At 45.8% G+C, this 24,798-nt stretch overlaps 1 protein-coding gene across 6 annotated transcripts in view; it reads right to left on the bottom strand.

Moving 5' to 3' along the window:
* The window catches only part of SEMA3F (semaphorin 3F), a 192,147-nt gene that overhangs the window by 165,940 nt on the left and 1,409 nt on the right, over positions 1–24,798 (bottom strand). For 3 of the 6 annotated variants that reach the window (XM_053298939.1, XM_053298940.1, XM_053298943.1), the window contains exon 2: positions 5,545–5,704. The exons of 1 other annotated variant lie outside the window; for it this stretch is intronic. In XM_053298939.1, coding sequence (XP_053154914.1) covers positions 5,545–5,656 — 112 coding nt within the window. In that variant the 5' untranslated portion in view covers positions 5,657–5,704. Of the gene's footprint in view, positions 1–5,544; positions 5,705–22,862; positions 22,943–23,256; positions 23,379–24,798 lie in introns of those variants that run through there. 2 more of the 6 variants (XM_053298941.1, XM_053298942.1) reach the window with 2 other exon arrangements.

Raw genomic sequence — 24,798 nt, forward strand, 5'->3', positions numbered from 1 at the left:
CAAACTGCTAAACTGTATAGGGAGCTCTCCCTCCACTACCTGCATTATTATTGTCACTCTGTTCTCAGTTGCACATACAGGCATGGAAGCAATGACCATGTAAATACAGTCAGAGAGACAGGCAAAGGATTTGCATTAAATCTTTTTCCCCAAGCAGACAGCTGCTGCTTTCCACTATTCCAAGTGCAATTGCTTGCAGCAACTCCTCTTTTGAAAGAGACCCCCAACCCCCCAACCCCCCGCCCAACACAGGCGTAGACCACTCCCTGATAGCTTTTCCAAGGAAGCACCTCCTTCCTCCAGAGTTCTTGTTCAATTCATTTTGTTCTCCTCCTCCTGGGCCTAATGTGCCCTTGAGATATTTGCAGACTGTTCTCTGGAGTCTCAGCTTATCTACATTTTACATGTTTAATAATCAGCTCTGCCTCATCTCTTGTTCCCTGTGGCTCCCAACTCCCTCCCCCGCCCAATGCCCATTACCCAAACCCTCCCATCCCTTTGAATGTCTTTGCTTTTCCAGCCCTTTCCAAGCTGCCTTCAGCTCTACTGCCAAGTCTTATGATGTATTATTTATTATTGCTGTTTTTGTCGAAGTCTCAGAACTCTGGAGCCAGGTGATGCAGCAAAACAACAAAAACACACAACCGAACACCCTTTCCTTTTCTCTGCCAAAGGTAGAGGTTTTCCACCTTTTTTGATTGTAGAGTAACAACAGGAAACCAAACCCTCACATAATGGCTTAAAGCCACTATTTTCCAAAGAAATTGGCTTGAAACTCTCCCTTCTTCCCTGAGATACAATCATCTTTAAGCAAAGGAGGATCCCAACTGAAGAGACAGACACCCCTTAGAACTTAAAAGCAGGATGGATCGTGGTCTTGTCTCTTTCTTGATGTCTGATGAGTCTGTTCTTACTCTAAGGGGGGAAAGGGTTAGGTTGCTTTAGTCCATGCTTGTAAAAAACAAAACAAAACATTAGAGACGGGCAATCAGAGAGATCATTTACACAATCAAAAACTCTGTTCTACCCAGGTTTGGGAGCTGTGTGTGCTCCCAATTTTCAGTTGTGTGGAAGCAAGGTAGGAGGAAAACCTGGGTAGCTTTTCCTTCTACCTTGCAATAGCAGGAGGTTTACCAACCCCCAAGTGAATGGTGGCCCATGTTCAGTTTGGTGGATCACAAATTGTACAGGACTAGGTAGACAGATAGCAGAGGATTCAATCTCTAGACAACTGCTACTTGTCACAAGTTCCTTGAGAAAACTTGGGCAGAACTTGGTTAGCCATTCTCTGCCTTGCTGGGAGTGTCATAAGCCCCAGCACTGTATAACATCTCAAATACCCTGATCATGGAGCTTTTATAAGCAGGTCCACATCTCATGTCAGCTTTGCATGTCAGCTGTACCATACTGCTTCCTAAATCAATTGAAATATTTGTTACTGAAATGACAGGATAACAAAAATTTAGGGTAACCAGATGTAAAGGCAGTGTTATGTTCTTGCACTTATGATAGTTCACTCACTCTTACATGTCAAACTGCACCAGTCAAAATTCCCTTTTCTACCTTCTTATAGGAAGTTAGGACCACCTTAAGTGGCGCAGTGGGGAAATGCTTGACTAACAAGCAGAAGGTTGCTGGTTCGAATCCCCGCTGGTGTGTGTCCCAGATTATGGGAAACACCTATATTGGGCAGCAGTAATATAGGAAGGTGCTGGAAGGGATCATCTCATACTGCGCAGGAGGAGGCAATGGTAAACCCCTCCTGTATTCTACCAAAGAAAACCACAGGGCTTTGTGAGCACCAGGAGTCAAAATCAACTCGATGGCAAACTCTACTTCTACAAAGGTAGAGGTGATCAGTTGTCCTATGTATTTAGTCACTATGGGCAGAAGGAGTCTGCAGTGCCCATTATTTCTCAAAGCAGATTCCTATGCTTACTTAGAGTTGGCCATCTCTGTTGATTAAGAGGTGTAGCTGAAGCAGGCCTGCCAGATACACTGGGTGATCTTGGGCTAGCCACTCTCTCTTAGCCTAACCAATCTTACAGGGTCCTTGTGAGAACAAAATGGGAGGTACCATGTAAACTACCATGAGCTCTAACAGAAGAGGGTTGGAAAAAATATCTATTAAACATTTTAAAGTAGTAGTAGAGATTGCCTACTCACTAGGGCTCTGCAGTTGCGTCTGTCTGTCTGACAGACATGCCAGACTGACGCCCTCTGTCGAGCATTGTAGGAGGGAGTTCTGTCATGACAGCAAGGTCAGAAATGTCAGGAGCCCCTTGGTTGTCAAACCGGAACTCCTTGGATTCCAATATGAGTCATCAGACTGGACCTGCCCCACCCTGCCCTCCGGCATTCTCATCCCCCATCCTTTACCTGGGACCCGGGTGGAGGCAGCAGTAAGCACTCAACTAGGCACTTTCTCTTCTGACACGGCTTCTATTTTAAAAAGGCATGGGAGGGTGTTATTTCCCTTCTTAGGTCCCTACGTAGTGTGGGTGGCTCTGGGACTCAGTTTTCTCTGATGCTATAGCCAAGGCAGGGCAGGGGGTGGGGTGGTAGTGGTCCAACAGACATCAGGTCTCCAACTGGTCCCAACCTGAAATACAATATAGCGTGGGTGGGGAGGAGAGCTGGTCTTGCATGAACTGTCCCCTTTGCTAAGCAGGGTCCTCCCCGGTTTGCATCTGAATAGATGGCTACATGTGAGTGCTGTCTGTTGTAAGTTGCATGGAGCCATAACTCAGTGGTAGAGGACTGCTTGCACGCAGAAGGTCCCAGGTTCACTACCTATCATCTCCAGGTAGGGCTGGGAGAGACTCCTGCCTGAAACCTTGGAGAACTGCTGTCAGTCAGTGTAGACAAAACTACACTGTTAGATGGCTCAGTATCAAGCAGCTTCCTATAGGAACACAGGAAAGCTGCCTTATACCCATTGGTCCATCTAGCTCAGTACTGTCTACACATGGGCTGCTCAACTTTGGCCCTCCTGCAGATGTTGGCCAACAACTCTCATAATCCATGGCTATTGGCCACTGTGGCTGGAGATTATAGGAGTTTTGTAGTCCAAAAACAGCTGGGGGCCCAAAGTTGAGCAGGCCTGGTCTACAGTGACTGGCAGTGGCTCTCCAAAGTTTCAGGCAGGAGTCCTATCTGGAGATGCCAGGGAGTGAACCTGGGACCTTATGCATGCATACTCTTCCACTGAGCTATAGCCCCATCCCCTAAGGGGAATATCTTACAGTGCTCACACCTAGTCTTCCATCCAAGTACAAACCAAGGCAGACCCTGCTTAGCAAAGGGAACAACTCAAGTTTGCTACCACAAGACCAGCTCTGCTCCCCAAAGCTTCCTATGAGAATTGGAAGGGACTGCTATGGCCGTTCCAAACAGTCTCACTGTTGGGTTGGATCGGGTAAGATTGGAATCCAACATTTTGGGAGATTCGCAGGCCTACTACACACACTCCTGCAGTTTCAGGGCGAGAGTCACCCTGCAGATTGCCTGCAATTACAACTCATAGACCTTAGAGGCTGCTTCCCTGTTGAATCTAATAGCAAGCCTGTGCTTCCCCCGCTTCCCTATAACTAAACGATCTCCACCTACCAGTCCCCATATCCTGTCAGCATGGTAATAGCCTACTTATTAAAAAATCCAGTGGAGAAAAATAGTCACACGGTTACAGGATAAATGGCCTTATAATTTGCTTCAAGAAATATTCCCAAGTTTATGGCTCAATATGCACATACATTATGCACAAACCCAAACTCCGATTTGTAGCAGATGAACTTCTGGAAGCTCCACAAACCCTGTGGCAAATGCCTAAAGTCAGAAACAATTAAAATTTTCTTATATACCACCTTCTCCAAAGACTCTAGGCAGTGAACAACAACAACACCAATAACAATTAATAATAATAATAATAATAATAATAATAATAAGGCAAATGCCTGGCGAAACAGGTCTTAAGACGGGCCTTAAAAGCAGCCAGGGAGGGGGCTGAATGAATCTGGGGTAAAAGAGTGTTCCAGAGAAGAGGGGCAGCCACAGAGAAGGCCCTCCTATGGGCCCAGGAACCACACACTACACCAGGGCCTGGGACACTAAGGAGGGCCAGCTGAGAAGACCTCATAGGCTGGGATACAACCAGCCGAGAGAAGCAATCCCGGAGATATACAGGTGCTAAGCCCATAAGGGTTTTGTAGGTGTGAACCAGCACTTTGAATTGGACCCATAAGCGAACAGGTAACCAGTGCAGCGACCGTAAAAGAGGTGTGACACTATAAAATCTATGGCAACTCACAAGGAGGCAATGGGCCACTGCATTCTGGACTAGTTGAAGCTTCCAAAACATTTTCAAAGGAACCCCTAGGCAGAGCGCATTACAGTAATCCAAATGAGAGGTAACAAAGGTATGAGTTACTGTTGAAATCATGTATTTTCAATTAAAATGATAGTGCAATTGAGTGGATTTACCATCATATCTTAAAAAACACCACCACAAAAACCTTCACCAACAATAACTATACATCAAGCCCACTGGATTCCACACCATTTGCAGGAAATGGTGTCTTGTTCTCATTATCTTCCCAGAGCACCTTGGTCTGTAAATCTCTCACCTTTCTTCATTTGCCAAACATAATGTAATTTCATGCTACAAGAATCAGAAGAAAGTGTGGGAACATGTAATGGAAGCAGAGACCTTCATACTACATGCCTTGCAGAAGTTGCAGCCTGCAAATACACCAGCCTTGAGACATACATTAGTCTATCTCCCAAAGGCCTGAAGGAGCGGGGAAAGGTTAGGAGGAAATTTGCTCCTAACACACCACCTCTGTTTGCTCCCAGTGGATAGTCACATGCTGATGCTACCCTGTCAACCTCCTACTGGAAGTCCTTGAGGTCAATTTGTTAACTTAATTCAGCATCCTTCATAGGCAATCAGTGCCTCACACAAGCTAACCCTGAAGATTTACAGACTGCATCCCAACACCTGTCTCCTCCTCAGCATGGGCAGCAGGAGGATCTATTTGCAGCATCACAGAGTCCCTTCCCAGGGAACTCATATGTGACTTGCTGCCAACTTCTCAGCACAAATAGCAGCTTGGGTTCACTGAGCTGTCAATTTGCTGTCTGTACTGCCAGCCATGGTGCTTGACTCTAAACAATCAGAGGAAACTCCACAAGCTGCAAGGCCAGTTATCTCCAGATGGAGAGAGACACTGAGGTGCAATGCACTACATGCTTGATTGATGTAGGCTGCTAGCCCAGGGGCTTCTCAGAACCCATTCCAGAAGAGTATTGTTCATAATAATGGCTATGATCCCAAGAAAATGTGTTGCTGAGACTAGCTTCCATGCAAAGAGTGGGAGTGGTTATTCTAATGAGTCTGAAATTGAAACTGAACTTCCAGGCTGGGATCTGGGCGCCCTCTGAGAACCATTCTGGATACAGAACATTCCACAAGCTGTTAAGAAAGTGCAACCCAAATAAGACCACCACTGTACCATAACTTTGTTTTAACACAGCAACTGTACTTACCTTTGAAGGTGAGCTGCACCCGTGGAGTAGCAAACAGGTACTCCTTGGAGTAGGATGGCCACCAGCCCACTATTAGCAGAGTTGCCCAGAGCAAAAAACCAACCAGGGGCATGATGGGGAGAGGTGTGGATCCAAAATCCAGGCAGAATTCTTAAACAGTCTAGCAGAGAGGAAGAATACACAAATATTATTACCCTGCACAGACCTGAGACAAGAACTGTGCAACTAAAGTGTCTTCCCTTGAAGGCCATTCTATTCCTCTGTTCCACTCCACCCGTGAGTGAATAAAACTTGCAAGATCTTCAGTCTGCCTTTCAGAAGCCTAACTCAGTTCTCCAATATACAGTCCTAGTCAATAACTTCATTTGAATTACACTTATAAGCAGACTAGGTTAGAAAACACCTAATTTGGGGGGACAGGAATGCTGTGGCAGCACTTCTGAAAACCAAAGTCCAGGTGGACAAGGTGCTTCTGAACTCTGAACACTACAAGGCTTGCACAGAGCCCAATGAGTTGTACAAGTCCCCTTCTAACTGAGCAAAGAGGCACCTTTTCAAAGTGGTGATTTTCTTTACTGAGCAGATGGAGAACAACTGGCCCTATCCAACCCCAGCACAGCATCCCTCCAGTGGCTGCTGCTGGTATCTGCCTTATGTTTCTTTTTAGATTTTGAGCCCTTTGGGGACTCAATCATCTTCATTTATTTATTTTTATTTCTCTATGTAAACCGCTTTGGGAACTTTTGTTGAAAAGCAGTATATAAATATTTGTTGTAGTAGTACAACAGGCACTGTTGGGTTTCCACAGGCAGCACTGGGGGCAGGGGCATGGTAGATAGGACCCCCAAGATTGACTCTCTCAGCCCAGAACATTTCATGCTTCTGTCCCGCAATGCTCAACTGGGATTGTGAGAAACTGGCTGCTATATGGACATGTTTCTAGACATAATGACAAAGCAAAAAGCAAAACACAGACCACACTGGTTTCCTCTTTATTGATTAATATGGCTCAATCAGACCAAGCTCATTTTGTATTGCACTGAAGAATGAATCTCTTCCTTCCTTTGTCACCACTGTGTATTAATGAACTAGTGGAAGACATTTTTGGTAAGAAAAACCAGATGCACAAGTACAGAAAGGAGGAGGCCCAGCTTGGCAGCAGTGCATGTAAAAGGAACCTAGGTGTCTTAGTGGACAACAAGCTGAAAATAAAGCAGCAGTGTGATCGATGCCACTGCTAAAACAGCTAATTCAAGATCGCATTAACAGAAAAACAGTGTCCAGATCACAAGAAGTAATTGTTCTACTCTATTCTGCACTGGTCAGGCCTCATTTGGAATAGTGTCTAATTCTAGGCACTGCATTTTAAGAAAGATTAATAAACTGGGATGGCTTCAGAGGAAGGCAACAAAGACGGTGAAGGATCTGGGTATGTTTAGCATGGAGAAGAAAAGAATGGGGTGTGGATGGGATATGATAATGGTCTTCAAATATCTGAAGGGCTGTTCTCAGTTGCTCTTGAGGACAGGACTAAAACCAAGAAATTACAAGGGAGCAGATTTAGGCTAGATATGAGGAAGAATTTCCAAACTATAGGAGCTGTTCGACAATGGAACAATCTGCCTTGCGCAGTGCTAGGCTCTCTTTCTGTAGATATTTTTGAAACAGGGACTGACCAGACTATCAAGGATGCTGTCAAGCCCATAACCAGCCTAAATGTTTAGCAAGAGCCATGGGGGGGGGGAGGAGAAGGCCAGCTTAACCGGCCCCCATCAATCCTGATTGCAAGCAACATCCATTTACTTAAATATTGAGGCGATTCTCACGATCAGTGGAAAGCGGGCTAAGGGAGCTTAGCCCACTTTTCACGGACAGTGGGAACCACTGGGCTCACAGGCAAGCCCAGTTTCCCCCAAGTGGTAACCTGCTTAAATACCCCTCCCCTTAACCCAGGTTAACGGAGCGAGTGCTCCGCTGACCCGGGTTTTCCTATTGTGTATTGCCACGCCATGGCTCCACACTGCGGCAACACATGAGGAGACAGCTTGGGGGTCTAAGCCCACTCTCCCTGCAAACCCCCTTATGGTAGGTCTCACCGATCATGAGACTCGCCTCTTTATTTGTTTGTAAAAACAAATTTGGGGGGGCCGAGAAAATAGAGAGGCACCCACCCCACCTGCTACAGGTCTGAAAGCTGTAGCAGTTTCCTGCATTGAGGAGCAGGTGAGGACTAGGAGACCTCCAAAGCTTATTCCAACTCTACAGTGCTATGATTTAGGTAGGAAATGTCTACCTAACCAAAATATAAAACTGTACCTGTGAGCTACACTTTTCTATGCAAGTATGCACCTGAACAGCTAAGACTGCTTGCATGGGTAGAAAATGTGTCATTGCATAGTATGAGTATTGGTGGCCAATTTGTATGGGCTGCTGGAGAACAGAAAATCTTGAACTTCAACCCGCTTCTTGTTCTGCACTGCTGTAATGTTATGATTCATCCAGTTGTGAGTGTGCCCTGGCATAAACCACAGTTTGGAGCATCTTAAAATAATTATTTGGATTAGTTTTAGCCCAAGCTTTGCTTTCTTCTTGGATTTTTTCAGCCTTTTCATTCTAGGTTTTAACTTGAGCTTCCAGCCATAAATCAGTCTCAACTTTTAATGAAGGCAAAGGGCAGATTGCTCCACATGGGGGTAGAATGATGATCCAAGGGGAGACTTCAGTTCCATAAGTTTTTGTAATTTTCTGCCATGAAACAAGCCACTTATAGGGTCCCCCCATGGGATTTTTTTTTGGGGGGGGAGAGAACCAATTAAACTTCAATAAATTGTCCAATCCACTTCTGTATAAATAAAATATACAGAACCCTCCCACCCTGCCCTACATCTGTGCCTGATATCAAAGCCCTATAGCAAGCCATTCCATACATATACATGGGGGAATAACCACAAAAGGGAAATTTCCTAACTTCCATTGCCGGCTCTGAGGAGGAGGAGGAGGAGGAAGGCACAGGCTTAATCAGCACAGGCTGGCAGGGCAAGGCAAGGCAGAAGAGAGGGTGTGTGCAGTGCTCTGGTGGGCAGCCAGCACTGGCCGCTCTGCCTCCTTTCTTCCCAGCTGCCTGCAGCTCACTGGAGAGCTCTGGAATCCCCACTCACCCGACAAACAGCTGCTAGCTGGATACAGGGAGCTGTAGCTGACAGCCTGCCCCGGCATGCAGGGAGCCTTTTAATGGCAAGCAAGCCTCCCAATCCTTGCCATCCACAAGCTGCCAGCATCCAGGGCATGGAGGAGGCGTCTCAGAGCCCACGCCGGCTGCAGGGCAGGGAGGCAGGTGTGGAACCTGCAGGAGCACGGGGCTGGGGACAATCGCCCTGGTCTAAGGAGGCCCTGCCAACAGCTCAGAACCAATCAGTATTTATGTGAAGTTGGAAGATTTTGCCCCAACACGCATCACTTGACACTTGCTAACATTGAACTGCATTTGCCATTTTGTCGACCACTTCCCCAGTTTGGAGAGATCCTTTCGGAGCTCCTCACAATCTCTTTTGGATTTTACTACCCTAAATAGTTTAGTGTCATCTGCAAATTTGGCCACTCCGCTGCTTACCACAACTTCTAGATCATTTATGAATACGTTAAAGAACACTGGTCCCAGTACAGATCCTTGGGGAACCCACTTCTGACTTCACTCCATTGTGAAAACTGTCCATTTATTCCTACCCTCTGTTTCCTGTCTTTCAACCAGTTACTGATCCACACATGAACCTGTCCCATTTATCCCATGACTGCTAGGTTTACTCAAGAGCCTTTGGTGGGGAACTTGGTCAAAAGCTTTTTGAAAATCCAAGTATACTATGTCAGCTGGATCACCTTTATCCACATGCCGGTTGACACTCTCAAAGAACTCCAAAAGGTTAGTGAGGCAAAACTTGCCCATGCAGAAGCCATGCTGGTTCTCCTTCAACAGGTTCTTTTCTTCTACAAGTTTAAACATTTTGTCTTTAAGTATGTTTTCCATCCATTTACCATCCACAGAAGTAAAGCTAACCAGCCTGTACTTTCCCGGATCCCTTTTTGAAATCAGAGCTATATTAGCTACTTGCCAGTCCTTTGGTACAGAGCCTGACTGTAGGGACAAGTTACATACAGTATTTTTGCTAGGAGATCAGCAACTTCACCTTTGAGTTCCTTCAGAAATCTTGAGTGGATGCCATCTAGCCCTGTTTTTCAAGGCAGTTTAGAACATCCTCTCTCATCACCTCAAATTGGCCCAGTTCTTCAGCCTCCAAGCCTGAGAAGCTCAGTTCCAGAACGGGTATATGTTCAATATCTTGTGCCATGAAGACAGACGCAAAGAACTCATTCAGCTTTTCTACAATCTCTTTATCCTCCTTAATTATCCCTTTCACGCCCTCATCATCTAAGGGTCCAACCCCCTTTCCTGGCAGGTTTTCTGCTTTTGATCAGTGGCACACCTAGGTCATTTTGAAGCCCAGACCCGAAGGGCTTCAGAGCCCCTCCTCTACTATGAGGACCCCCCCACCAAGAATTTAAAAATAAAACCTGCCAGAAGCCTCCCGCTGCCCCACCCCACCCATCATTTCCATTTTTGCCACCATTTGAATGGCTGGGGGTGAGATGAGCAGGCCTCCCACGTGGTGGTGGTGGTGGTGGTGGTGGTGGTGGCGGTGGCAGTGGATGGTGGGCCTGTCCATCTGGGCCCCAGGTTGGGAAGGGGTGGAATGCAGCAGGGACTGGACAACTGGCTGCCAGGAGAGTGCATGTCAGATTTGGGGAGTGCTGGAAACAGCCTGAGGCTGGAGGGGTGCAACCTGCCTGGGGTTGTCTGTGTACCATTGCAGGAGTTCCTTGGGGCTCCTGGGCTTATTTCAGGGTGTGGGACTGAGATCCAACCAGACCGGGGTGGGTGAGATGAAGACAGTGCTCAGGGAGGGAGGGAGGGTGTGTCCATTAGGAATGAGACAACGGACCACATCCGCTGTGAGCTTGGAATGCATGGTGAAGGGACAGGACGGGAGGCAGTCAATGGTAAGAGGTGGGAAAGGAGTGCTGAGCAATGCAGTGGGTGGGGGCCATGTGGATGGCAGCCTGAACTCATGGAAGAGCGGCGCCTCCCCCTCACGATTGTTGACAGATTGTATGGGCTGTGTGTATGGGCAGGCGTGCACAGAAACGGTGCAGGGTGGGGGGATTGGAGCGGACAGTAATGGCAGAAGAGCCTGTAGATGGTCTGCGAGGGTCCCACTGGTCCAACTGGGAGTGAAAACAGGAAGCTGATGCCCTAGCAGTGTGTTGACTGGGGGGGCATGGGCTTGTGAAATGTACAGGTCAAAGTAGCGATGAGACCTGTATGCCAGCCTTTTGTCCCAGCCTTTTGTCCCAGTTCTCGTAGTATTGTTCAATGTGTCTAGATTGTTGAGAAAGAGGCTGGTTGGAAAAAGGTCTAGAATGGCCAGCTGCCCTCTGATTAGGCAAAGCTCTTCTAGCTCAGACCTAAAGTCTTCAAAATCAGAGGCTGTAATTCCCTCATAAGGCTGCTCTCTAGGGCCTTCATCGGGATCCAAAGGGTCTTCTTGGCCGGAGTCTACATTCTCTGCTTCAGATTGACAATTCTGCGCATCCTCAAATGATTGGTTTTCGAATGCATGTTGTTCCTCTTCCTTGAATTCGATAGGAGGTTCTTCCTCAAATTTGAGAGGGTCCTCAGTATCAGGATTGGGATGACCTTCTTGGTCCAGAATGTATTGGATTGAGGCTGGCGAATCTGCCCGGTGTCGGGATTCGTGGCTTGGGTTTCAATCTGATGTTTTTTGCTTTTCTTAGGAGCAGGTTGAGAAGAGGCTGTTGCGGCTGCAAATTTACGTTTTTGTGGTTTAGAAGATTGTGTCATCACAAGGGTTCTAGGCACATTGCCTGTAGGGCATAGTTTCTTCTTTTTCTTTTGAGTGACTGAAACACTCAAATCCAAGGAGCCTAAAGTTTTCTGAGTGGTGGCAGCGGTAAACGCCAAGCCAATCAATCCTGAAGGTGGGATATTTTGAGCCACAGGATCTGCAGTAGGCTCAGAAGTAGGCTGAAAACCCGAGGGCATTGCTAGATCTTCCAAGCCAGCTTGCATAGTGGCTGGTAAAGACGTCGACTGTGAAGATTTTAGGGCCTGCTCCCACAGCCAGGCACAAACTCATGAAGCCTGGTTCTTGCGGGCTTGTTTGGAAAATTTAGCAAAAATAAGCAGATCTGTACATTATGGGCCTCTCTAAGGCAGTAAAGGCAACTACTGTGTCCATCCATAGAGGGGGGTTTAGCTCTACAATGGACACAGAGCTTAAAAGTGACTTTGCTGGCCATATGGGGAGGGAAACGGTCGAAAAACTGAAGCACCCCCCTTCGTCGAGGGACGTGGAGGGAGGGGGCCACAAAAGAAATAAAATGCTAACACAGAGAGAGAAGTAACAAATTTAATTTAGAATAAGAGGAAGAGAAGTAGAGGAGAGAATAGTGATATTAAAGGTACTTTCGATTTTGCAGGCGCTCAGAGCAACTGAGAACGAAGCTAGTCTGTCGATGGACAAAGAAAGACTGAGCAGAGGATCACAGGGACATGCGCACAGCACCAAAGGGGAGGGAGCTGGAGATAATTTGCCTGGAAAAACTCCGACGAGGTCTCTGAGCAGGTGTAAAGCACAGAGACCACGTCGAACAACCTAAGATATGCTGATGACACAGTCATTTTAGCTACTTCCCAGGAAGATCTACAAAACCTAGTCATAGAAATAGCAACAAAAAGCAAGGAAATAGGCCTTATAATAAATAAAACAATGTGAATAAGTAAAATGAGAATTACCCTCAAAATACAATGTAATAACAAAAAGCTAGTTCAAGTAGGAAAATACTGTTATCTAGGGGGAAATGTTTATCATGACCAAACAAAAGAAATCCGGAGCCGTGTAAGATAAGATCTTCCTCTGTGAGAGTAAACTAGTTATGCAACTCAGAATAAGAATGATGAAATGCTACATCTGGTCTCTTCTCCTGTATGGATATGAAACCTAGACCACCAAAAAAGAAGCACATAAAAAACTGAAAGCCTTTAAAATGTGGTGTCTCAGAAGAATACTCAAGATTAAATGGACCAGCAGGACAACAAATGAAGAAGTACTTTGAAAAGTATAAGTTATATCCTTAAACAAATAATACAGACAATCAAGAGACACAAACTGGAGTATTGTGGACATATCCTTAAGAGGAATAAAATATCAAATACCAGAACTAATGCTAGAAGGAAAGCAAGCAGGAAAACGATCAAGAGGAAGGAGGAGGAAGTGAAGGATGGATGGATGACCTGAATGAATGGCTAGAAATGGAAACATCATCCACAATTCTAAGGAATGAGATTGATGGCTTTTGCTGGCCATCAACCTCCCAATCAGAGAAGGCTCATGAAGAGAGAGAGATTGTCTCCTTGCATTTCTTTTGCCAGAGTTCCTATTTCTGTTCTCTTCATTTGGCCAGGACTTCCATTTTCTGAAGGAAGTCTTCTTCCCTTGTATAGTTTCCCTGACTCTACTGGTTAGCCACATCAGTGTCCTCCTGAACATGGTATTAGCTTTCCTCCTCCTTGGTATACATTCCAACTGAGCTCCTATTATTGTGGTTTTGAATACGCTCCATACTTTCTGAAGTGATTTGACCCTCTTGACATTCCCTTTCAGCTTCCTTATAGCCAGGCCACTCATTTTGAGAAGTTTCCTCTTCTGAAGTCCAGTGCATCTGTGTTGAACTATCTTGGCAATGCTCCACTCACATATAAGCTGAATTGGATCACACTATGGTCACTGTTTCCCAATGGTTCTACAACTCTAACATCTCGCACCAGGTCCTGAGCACCACTCAGGATTAAGTCCAAGTTTGCCATCTCTGTGGTTGGTTCTGCAACCAACTGTTCTAAAGCACAGTCATTTAGTATGTCTAGAAATATCTCTGTCAATCCCCACATGTGAATTTGCCCTGTCTATGTGCAGGTAATAGAAGTCACCCATTATTACAGCTCTGTCTCTCTTTGATGCCTCTCTGATTTGTCTCTCCAACTCGAGTTTACTTTCAGCATTTTGATCCGGAGGGCGATAGCACATCACTAATAACACACTTCCTTTCAGTTCTCATATTGTCACCCATAATGATTCTGTGGAGGACTCAGGTCCTCCTAGGTTTTCTAGCTCGTTGGATTCTATCCCTCCTTTAACATACAGTGATGCTCCATCCCCAATCCAACCCTCCCTGTTTTTGACGGAGAACTACTTTCTGTAGTTTGTATCCAGGAATAACAGTGTCTCACTGGTTCTCACCATTCCACCAGGTCTCCATCATACCCACTATATCCATGTTTTCATTAGCAACCAAGCACTTCAGCTTGCCTATCTTGGCTCAGATGCTTCTGGAATTGGCATATAAACACCTATATGCCGAGTCTCTCACCTGGTGTTGGTGTGTGCTATCTTCCTTACCATCACTTGAACTTTTTGACCATCTGCTCTTCTCCTGGTTCTACTCTGCCTCCTTCTGGTTTGTCTAAAATATTTGCACCCTCACACCTAGAGGGACTTTGCTTGACAAACCAGATACCACCCAGTTCCTGTCGGCAATCCCCCAGGCGTCATTTTTAAGATCTGCTCTGTGGCCCTTTAAAAAAAAAAAAATTTAAAGTGCCTGCAGTCTGGTTCCATCTTGGTTTAAGTGGAGCCCATCCCTTTTGTACAGGCTTCACTTGGCCCAAAATGTATCCCAATGCCTAACAAATCTAAACCCCTCCTCCCGGCAACACCATCTCATCCACACATTGAGACCCTGTCTTGCTGGATCTGCACGTGGAACAGGTAGCACTTCAGATAATACTATCCGGGGGGTCCTGGACTTCAATATGCTAACTAGCAGCCTAAATCTGGCTTCCAGGACCTCCTGACTGAATTCCCCAACATTGTTGGTGCCAACATGAATTACAACAGCTGACTCCTCCCCAGCCCTGCCTAACAGTCTATCCAGATACAGTGTGATGTCCGCAACCTTCACACCAGGCAGGCAAGTCACTGTGCACACTACACATGGGTAATAAACCCATCTCTCTATAACCCTAACAACTGAATCACCCACTACTAGGAGACCCCCAACCTCAGGAGGACTATCCTCTGTGCAAGAGGATAGGGGTGCATCATCCAAGGAAGGGTTCCCTTCTAAGGGAGCATATCCCTCTTCCTCAGATTGATATAGTCCTTTCCTGAGACCTTCATTCTCCATGACAGCAGAGGAGCTGTCAGCCTGGGAGTGGGATGCCTGTATCACATCACTAGGAGTCTCATCCACACATCTCTCTGCCTCCCTAAGCTTCTCAGGTCAGCCACCTTGGCTTCAAAAGAACAAACTTGTTCCCTGAGAGCCAGGAGCTCTTTGCACCGAGCACACACCTACGACTTCTGCTCTGCAGGCAGATAGTCATTAGGGATGGGCCCGGACCGGTCTGGACCTAGGCAGTCCAGTTCAGGTGGGGGGTGCCTTGAAGAGCAGCGCGGGGGGTTACTTACCCTTCCCGCCACTTTCCCACTCTGGCGCCGTGATTTCAGTAGTAATTAGGGGGGCAGGATACCTCCCTGCCGCCCCTTCCCCGCTGTCGCTATGAAAAACTCCCAGGAGTCCTTTGCGCGTGCACACATCATGCGCATGCTTCATGTATCTGTGACGTGCGCACGAGCAAAGGACTCCTGGGAGTTTTTCACAGCGACAGCGGGGAAGGGGCGGCAGGGAGGTATCCTGCCCCCCCAATTACTACTGAAATTACGGCACCAGAGCAGGAAAGCGGCGGGAGGGGTAAGTAAACCCTCCCCCCGCTCTTAAAGCCACCCCCCACCCCAGTGCCGGACCGCAGTTTGGCGGTTCCGTGCACAGTCCTAATAGTCATACAAGCAACATCATGCAATACACTGAGAAGCACCCGCTCCCCTGATGGCATTCTACCTTCATAATTTGTTTTATTGGCTATTTAGACTATATAGACCTTGTTTACTTGAAAGCTAGGTCTTAGCTGCAACTGTCAGCTAATTAACCCCTGCTAACTTGGCAAAGAGGCACCTTTTAATGTGGTGATTCTCTTTATTTAGCAGAAGGAGAGCAACGGGCCCTATCCACCCCCAGCACAGTACCTCCAGTGACTGTTGCTGGTGTCTATCTTATGGGTTTGTTGTTGTTGTTTTTTAGATTGTGAGCCCTTTGGGGACAGGGATCCATCTTATTTATTTATTATTTCTCTGTGTAAACCACCCTGAGCCATTTTTGGATGGGCGGTATAGAAACCAAATGAATGAATAAAAAGGTTTTAAGCTCCACCTTCCAAGAAAAATTACAAAAGTGAGTTATCGCCTTTTCCTCATGCTGGATGTCTCCTTTGAGCTTGTGCACCTCCTCACACACTTCCCCACTAAACTCCTCCACGCAAAATTCCTTCAAGGTCTGTTTGCAAACACCTGTTCACAAAACTCTGGGTAGCAAAACTTCCCTGGTCTGAGCTTTGTCTTTTCAATAGCTGCTTCCAAACTCTTCTCAAGGTTTCAGAGAAAGAAAAGAAAGAACTGCACTCTATGTGCAACATAACTGATATACATTTAAAAATGCAAAACTGGCCTCAGAAACTTCCAACATTCATCTAGAAAAACTGACCCTTCTAGATGAGCTCAGGGCCGAAATTATACTGGCTAAAATATCAGAAGAAGGCCAATTGATGCAAGGAAGAACAGCAGCTGATCTTCAACTTAGGCCTAAGTGGCCCCTTGTCCTCTCATGCCTACATCCACCTCTCCTCCTGGGAGAGAAAAGTTATCCTCCTTGCTTCTTTGTTGCCATCCCCATGGGAAACACAGAGCTGAGAATATATTTTTATATTTTAAAAGAATTAGAAAGCATATTATCCTCACCCGCTCTTAACTGGAGGACCCCACAGAGGGTGCTTTCAGCTTTATATCCATTCTGGCTTTGCCTACTGCACCCTTCTGTTAGCTCACTGTTATCTGTCACCCACAGGAAAACAAGGCGGTCTGCCTTCCCTCCTATGAACCTATCCATGCATCAGCTGAGACCATGCTCCAAGTGTCCCTTCCTTCCAAGGTTAACAGAGTGGCTACTGGGGACAGGGACTTACTTTCTGTTGTGGAGAATTCACAGGGCCACATTTGAATGAAAGCTGTCTAAAGTTTTGCCGATCTATTTCACAGGATTTTAAGTTCATGTTTTACACTGAGTATGTATGGTTTTTCCCTATCCTGGGCTCAAGAAATGGGCCCAAATCCACACACACCCTACTTAGAAGAGAAGATAGGAGCATGGCTGAGGTCCAAACACTGAGCCAGCCACAATATACACAGTATATATTTGAGATGCATTCATTACAGCAACTTTCTGTGCCTCTACATATAAATAAAACCAACAAAATGAATCAAGAACATGTATCACTGTTATTGGTTTTGCTGGTAGCATGACTACAAGTTTATGTGGCAGTCTAAGATATGTGAGGGCCCTTTTTGTCTGTTCACAGACTGGGTGATGGCCAGGGCCACTGTCTCTTGCACCAGAATATCTGAATTGCTTAGTGTAGCTGGAGGAGCCTCCAGAAAGAATGAATACCAGGCCATACGAGCCCAACTGCAATTAACCAGCTCACATGCTGCTCTCATTTGGTAAAGTAAACAGGGTTTGATTGAGGGGCAGTAATCAAGTCGTCTCCTCTCAGGAATGAAAAGAGTCCTTATAGCCCTATCCTATGGCAGCAAGAGCCAGAGCCAGCAGCAGCCCACCCACTAGGGGCTCCTCCACCCCCACAAGAGTGCCCCTTCCCTTCCCCTCACAGAGAAAGAAAAGAAGAGGAGGAGGATGGGGCTGCAACTCTTAGACACACTACCTCTTTGCCCTCCCGCTGAGCACAGAAATGCAGTGAACCAGGGGAGGAATTACTCGTACAGTACATTCTCCACTTTCTAGTCAGAAGAAATCTGGACTTAATTATTTAAAAGACAAAAAAAGACAAAACACATTTTCCTTAAAAGTAGGATGGGGGGGGGGAGAGTGTGTGTGTACCAGACCAGCTGGGCTCCACTGAGGCTCTAAGCTGGAACAGATTTGACAAGCTTGCCTAGATAGAGTGCCAGGGGCCCCATGAAAGTGGCTAGCCAGAATTCAGATGGGACCCAGTGTGTGTAATTTACAACGTTACCTTTTTGCATCCTAAAGTATAAGCTACACACAGCTTTCCCCACCCTAGCTTAGACACACATATGTGCAAACCACTTTCCAACATGGAGTGCACTTTTGCCCTCTACCCATCTCCCCTAGATCTGAACCAACACTTGGTAGTTCCCTGGTCCTCAGTTTCCCTGAATGAGATGCTTTTTATACCAGAAGCTAATTGGGCATGTAGTCATATGTGACATAGCAACTCAACAGCTAACCCCAGAATAATTTATCTGCTTTCCACAGTTTCTGATGGAAGAGACCTATAAATGGAGAGATATTCCAGGGCAATTGCCACTACACATGACCCTGGGTTAGCACTCAACGGAGCTATTTCTTCCATGGAGCCACAGGTTTGGGGTGTTGTCCACCTTCCATGGAATGCAATCATAAAACTCTCATTGATTTTAACTGAACTGGAGATGGAACAGGTGGATAGGACTGACAAGCAGATTAGAACAACAAAAGCAACATAATGTATGCAAGTCAATCAACAATGCTACACTGACTGGGCCCAGCCCAAGGTTTCCTGCCTATACAGTCAAATGACATTAGTGTCTGCAAAGGGCTCCAGTTGCTGCAACAAACATCTGCACATACAAAACTCCTCTATGCCAAATCAGACCATCAGTCCATCTAGTTTAGCAGCAGGGTCGTCATCACATGTCAGAATCACTTGGCAGCTGCTAAGGCCCACTCCTGATTCCAGAGACTGCCCCTGTGCCCGTAGCCTTCATGTGGTGATGGCCGACTCCTCTTGCCTAATAATAGTTACGCCCCTGTTCCAAGCACTGCGTGGAGATGCCAGGATTGAACCTGGATCATATGCACATAAAACCTATGCTCTACCACTGAGCTGTGGTCCTTCCTCTAATCTGCCTTATTTGCCATTTCTTGGGTGACTGCATAATGTTATCACAGGCAAGAAGTTCACACTTGGGACCAGGCTGATCCTAGGTAGAAGGAAGCATTTCAGTTCTCCACCTTGCTAACTCTCCTAAGATTCTAAGGGGGGTGCATCTCTGAATGCAATATTCCCTTGGAGCAGTAGTGGAAGTCAGGTTAATCTGCCCCTGTTCCCCACCCCCATATTTTCTTGTCCTCCAGCTTTTCCATCTCCTCTTCTTGTTCAGAAAGAAGAAACTGCCCCAACCCCATCTCCCCACAGCAGATGCTCTAAAAAGGCCCATGTTTGTATGGATCACAAGAGTTTGAGTCCTTGCTCCCCGCCACATTAGGAATATTATGGCAACAGTAATGCACCAAAGGTCTCCTTCCCTGGTTCTGTTTCTGTTGTACTAAGAGTACCTATGGATACAGTTATAAACCATGATAAAATTATTAAAACAGTGTATGCACATATGAGCAGGCAAAAACTTTCTAGGTATTTAGAGTCTCTTCCCTGCAACCACAGTATCTGAAAACCTCAAACCTAATGTATAGCATAAACATTAGCATTTCAGCCAGCTTCTTAAAAGATATTGTCAGGCTGACCAAGAACAATTTGCAGTAAAAAAAAATAAAACAAAAACAGAAACCCACAAAACTAAACTAAAAAGAGGTAAACCAACCAAATGGCTTGCAGTGCCCTCTCTGCTACACTTTGAAAAATGCCATTGGGAGGAAACAGCACAACTACTCTCAACACTGCCCCCTTTGGTTGACTGGAAAGCTGCAGGGAAGTGGGAGTTAACGACAGAAACAAACTTCAGGGATTTCACAGGAAAATCCTTGGAATCAGTCAAACAAATCCAGACTGGCTCTAAGGATGTTTAGAGTAATGGATGGGCCCTCAGGAGAATGCAGCTTTCTTCAGCTGTGGGCAATCCACAGCAATTGCAGGAGTAAAACTTTCCTGGGGGCAATATATCACAGCAATTTCCTTTGCACTAAGTAAATATTTGTATTAATTGTCTGTCTTTCCACATGCATTCACACTTGCTCTTTTGGAGATTCTTCACTTCGCGCGCACACATCAGGCCTTTTTGGAACCAGAATGTCTAAAAACCAAATTGCCTCATGAAATAAAAGCTACAGTCAGCTGCAGTTAAGTCAAACCCCTGCCGGCCTCGGGAAATAGTTCTGGCAAATTCTAATATTGCATTTGGATTGTGCAGTGCATGCCAGTAAGAGCGAGTATGATGGCAAACAAAGAAAAAGAGCAGGGGGAGAGGAGAAGTGTGTAAGGAATCGAGGAGGGAGGCAATGAGTACAGCAGAAAGAAAAGGGGAACAGAAAGGAGGAAACTGGAAGAGAAAAACAAAGAGATCAAGAGAATACTATTGTTCAGAAGTATTCTATGGCTCTACAATTGCAGTCTCTGTCCTAATGGAAGTAGACTGAGCAGTCCATTATGTTCAGATTTAGGAATGAACTAGTATACCATGATTGGAGACCTGGGATCCTTTTTGCATATGAAACTCAGTCACTTCTCAGTCCCTGTAAATAAACAGAGATTAATCCAGCCAGTTTTAAACTGATGTCATAATGGAAGAAATAAAAGGTTGGGGAGCCCTTCTGCTGGCTCCTGGCACGTCTGTTCAGGAAGAGAGGGGTCTCTGATCAGTTTCAGTTTATAAATGTCAGTGCACGCATCTGAACCCCCTGAGACGGGAGCTTATGGTACAGGAAATGTTCAGGGAAAGGCAGAAAGAGAGGGGATCAGGGAAATGAAAAGAATTATTAAGAACTGCATGACTAATAACATGCACACACACAAATGGACAATGATACCAACACAATCTTTGCAGCTTCTGGCCAGAGCACAGGGCTAATAACTATGCTGAGCTCTCTGATCCCCTCTACAGCACTATATTTTGGGCAGACAGGAATAATTATTTCTGAATATTGTATTTCATCTGGCCAGTTGATGGTGGGGCTTTCTCACAACAGTTCACTTAGAGAGGAGCAAAATATTATCTTTGTAACCTCCCCTCTTCATTTTTAATCTCCTCCATAGTATATCCACTATGAACTCTACCAACTGTAGAAGACACAAAAAGGGTACATCAGACAACTACTCCTACATGGCTATGCATGAAATATATGAAGATGCCTTATACTAAATCAGACCATGAATGTAGGGTAGCAGCTATCACACCTGTCAGGCAAATGATATTTCTCAATTCTGAAATCTGACAACTTTTTAACTAGAAGTACCAAAAACTGAATATGCTCTTCCTTAACAGCAATACGTAACCATGTGCATCAATGAGGTGATTTCTGTGTCTGAGTCCGATGGCTTCAGCGGAGTATGTTTTGATTACAGTGATGGGAGCTGCTTTAACTTTTCACTGTCTCACTACGGTTTGTTCTTCCACTGAAAAAGCCAGTCCAGTTTAAGACCACAGTCCCAGCCTGTTTAGAAAAAAGAGAGGTGACTCCTTTTGTGGCCTGCTCAGTTTCCCATTCATAGGAGAGGGGAATCTCCCTGTAACTGCTGAATAGACTGTTCATATTTGCCTGTTACCCAGTGTAGAAAGAATGGAGAAACGGATTTGAGATAAGGAAGAGTTTGGTGCCAAACCCAGACAGAGAGGTATGAGAAGCCCTTCCTGTCTCATCCGATGGCATTTTTCTTCTCATGTTCTGTGTTTAATTCTATCCAGGTATACAAGGAAATGGTGAAAGACAGGGGACCAATCTATCAGTTTAAAGATAAGTCAAACACATACTGTCCCCTACCTAGTGTTTATACACATGACACTTCCTTCCAAGCCCATAGAGGGTAGAATAGTACTTTAACGGTTTTATGGCACAATGCTTCCCCGGTGTACTAGGTAGTACATGCTTACAATAGAAAACACAATGATAAACCCCAACATAAACCAACCATTGGTCAACCAAGAGGTCAACCATTTAAAAAAAGTAATAGAATACTTGCTAAGATATCTGGCTGTAAAAAAAAAAGTATTAGCCAGACTAAAGATGTTTAAATAATAGCCAGCTCTTACCATGCCTGTATGGCTCTGCAAAAAGATATCACTCACACTCACTTTGGGACAAAACAAATTAATATCATGCTGAATGGTTGCAGCTATTATTTGCATCCACGTGGCCCTTCACCTCTCAGAGATATTGATGCACAAGTTACCCTTGTTTGATGTTATACCTCAGCAATACAATACCAACTCTATATCTACAATGCCACAGGGAAGATGTTGGCAGTAGATAAAAGCAGGACAAAAATAGCCATTCAGGTAAAACCAATCACCACTGTAACCTAGTATATTTTCTCTGAGAAAATAAAAAAAACTCAAGGCAGCATGCAATTATGGAATGGCCTGTCCTCTAGTGTTTCTCTAGTTCTCATGTTGTGAGGGACAGGATGCGAAGGAAAGTGCACTCCATGACCATCTTGGCAGATAGACTTTACACCTGTGCAAAGGTTCCGTGCACCTGGAATCCCACTTATCTTCCTCTGGGGATCTAGTTATTAAAATGGTCCTTAGAATGTTCCTACCACAATGAGCTCCATGCATTAACTTACTTTGTGTAAATAAGTACTTCCTTTAATTACAGTTCCCACTTTAACATATGCTACTACAAACACTCTTTTGACTTGTCTTCCCCCATTTATGCCAGGTGTGAATGTTATCAGAGAATATACTGTGCAATATACAGTACAGTCTGATGCAGGTTTTACATTTGCATTATAATATACCAGTTTAACAGCACACCAGTCTAAGCCTCAGGTGTGAAAACATCCTGCCTGTACAAGACAGAATGCATCAAAGAAGGTTTTTGATTCAAACATACTTTCGAGCTGTCATGGGTTTTATCTTACAGTTACCCAGATAATTAAAAAACAGCAACAACTGGTTTAAGTGTCATTTAAGAAAGTGGAAAGTGCACTATGAGACGAGGACTACCCCGAAGAAGAGTACAACCAGAAAGCAGCCATCTGCCTATATGGTCTTTCTGTGTTTCTGCCTTGGGAAGCAATTAAAATAATTGATTATTTAAAACAGCGGATCAACTAAAAAGTATAAATTAATTGGCCAGATTTTGGAAATTAAAAGCAATACCTTTCAAATATTTTTGAAAACTGCAGATGACAAACACCACCTTAACAGAGGCATTCCTTCTCTCACATGGGAGGAACACCTCTTCTAAAAGGATAAGTGCAATTACATGTGTGGGCATTATATAAAAACCAAGCATGTGTTTTGCTTCAGAACTATTTTCATTCAACTGTAAAAGATCCATATTTAATCAATTGACACATTTAATCAACCGACAAACACTCAAATAAATCTGTCAGCTAAGATTCTTTAATCAGCTGACAACCTTTGTTTTCACACACGAGGCTTAAAGCAGTTCTTGATTCAGTCGGCTTGGTAATATAATGAATAGAAAACCTTCATTGCCCAAGATGCTCATTCGCAGTACAAATGCCTCTTTTCTGCATGAATGGTTTACCTCAGCCTCACGTGCGAGGTATGCAATTGTTCCCGTCTCACACTTCTTGTTCGCCGCGAACTGACATGAAAGCTGAGCCCTCGAGCGAGGACGAAGCGGGCGGGCGAGGGAAGTAATTGGCCCAATTAGGGCGGAGAGTAGAACTCGGCTTCCTAGGAATGCGAGTGTTGCGCTAATTAATTTCCCGCCAGTTGTGTCTCGCTTAGGCATATTAAAGCCAACGAGGAAGCAAACCGGCGCACGGATGGAGGGGAGGGGAGGGACTGGCAAAAGGGCTGCGAAAGGTTGAGGGAGGCGCGGCCCTGGCAGGCAAACCCCACCACCAGGCTCAGCAAGCAGGAGCAGCCCTCAGGGAGTCTCACCACAGAGCCACACCTACCATCCTCCTAGCGGGGCTACTGGGAAGGAGGAGCGCCACCAGGGAAATCAGCCAAAGAGGGAGAAGAAAGGTGGAGGAATGGTGGAGCACTGCGAGCCCTCGCCTCGGTGGGTGTCGGGACTTGTGGACCGCGGGCATCCATCGCAAAGGCTTTTCATCCATCACTTTCGAGAGCCACAGGAAACGCGCCCCGTCAGCCTCCAAAGAAATATACACCTGTGTGCCCGCCTGCACGTTCACACGCAAGGTTTACCTCAGTCCCTAACGAAAACGCACCAAACCTAGGCTGGCCACAGCGTAGTTCGGTGTCTCATCCGCCGGCGCTCTAGCCTCGAGCCCACGTTAACCGCATTCACACGCGGCACGAAAGCGGCTCAAAGGAGTCTTTCTGCCGCTTATGCTTACTTGCATAACTCGTTGAGTTCAGTCAGTGGGACTTACTACTCCCAGGTAAATATACGGAGGAATGCACCCTTAGTATCACTTGTGAAAACGGTCTAATTCTGTGCAGACATTACTTGGGAGAGTAATGTCTATGGAACATACTTGAGCAATCGCGCATGGGATTGCAAAGCGTGCTTCTCCGCACTCGTCCTATAAACACCAGAGTAAATATGGGACTTTCAGATGAGCGTGCCGAGGAGTGAATTCTGCTCTGGAAAAGAATTTTCTAGGACTGGGCACTCTCCGACCCAACGCAGAGACCGGGACGAATCAGACAACTCAATGTCAGCGTGCAATCCAGTCACGCACCGCGACCGTAATTTCAACCGATGTGTTTACACGAAGCTGAAAGGCAGCGATGTAAATGGTTTGTGAAGAGAGGAGCGGGCTCCAAGACGGCCGCCCCCTGACCTGAAGGTGTCCCCTCTCCAGCCTTTGGACTTTCTTCAGCGCCTTCCCTGGCAGCCTAACCCACTTGCCTGGTCGCGCGAGTCGCAGCAGCCCTCACTTTCGGAGCTTTCAACTTGCCCCCCTCCCAATCCGTCCTCGGCAGCTGGCCAGAGCAGATTGCAGCAACCACCATCCACGGACTCGAGGCGATCGCAGCAGGATCGCCGGATGGAAAGAGACTCCCACGCGCAGCTAATTAGCCCGAGAGGAGAGACACCTTTGGACGAGGAACCTCTCTTCCCCTCGAACAGGGTTTTTAAATCGGTGCA

The sequence above is a fragment of the Hemicordylus capensis genome, chromosome 2, assembly GCF_027244095.1.
Source record: "Hemicordylus capensis ecotype Gifberg chromosome 2, rHemCap1.1.pri, whole genome shotgun sequence".
Classification (NCBI taxonomy): Eukaryota; Metazoa; Chordata; class Lepidosauria; order Squamata; family Cordylidae; genus Hemicordylus; species Hemicordylus capensis.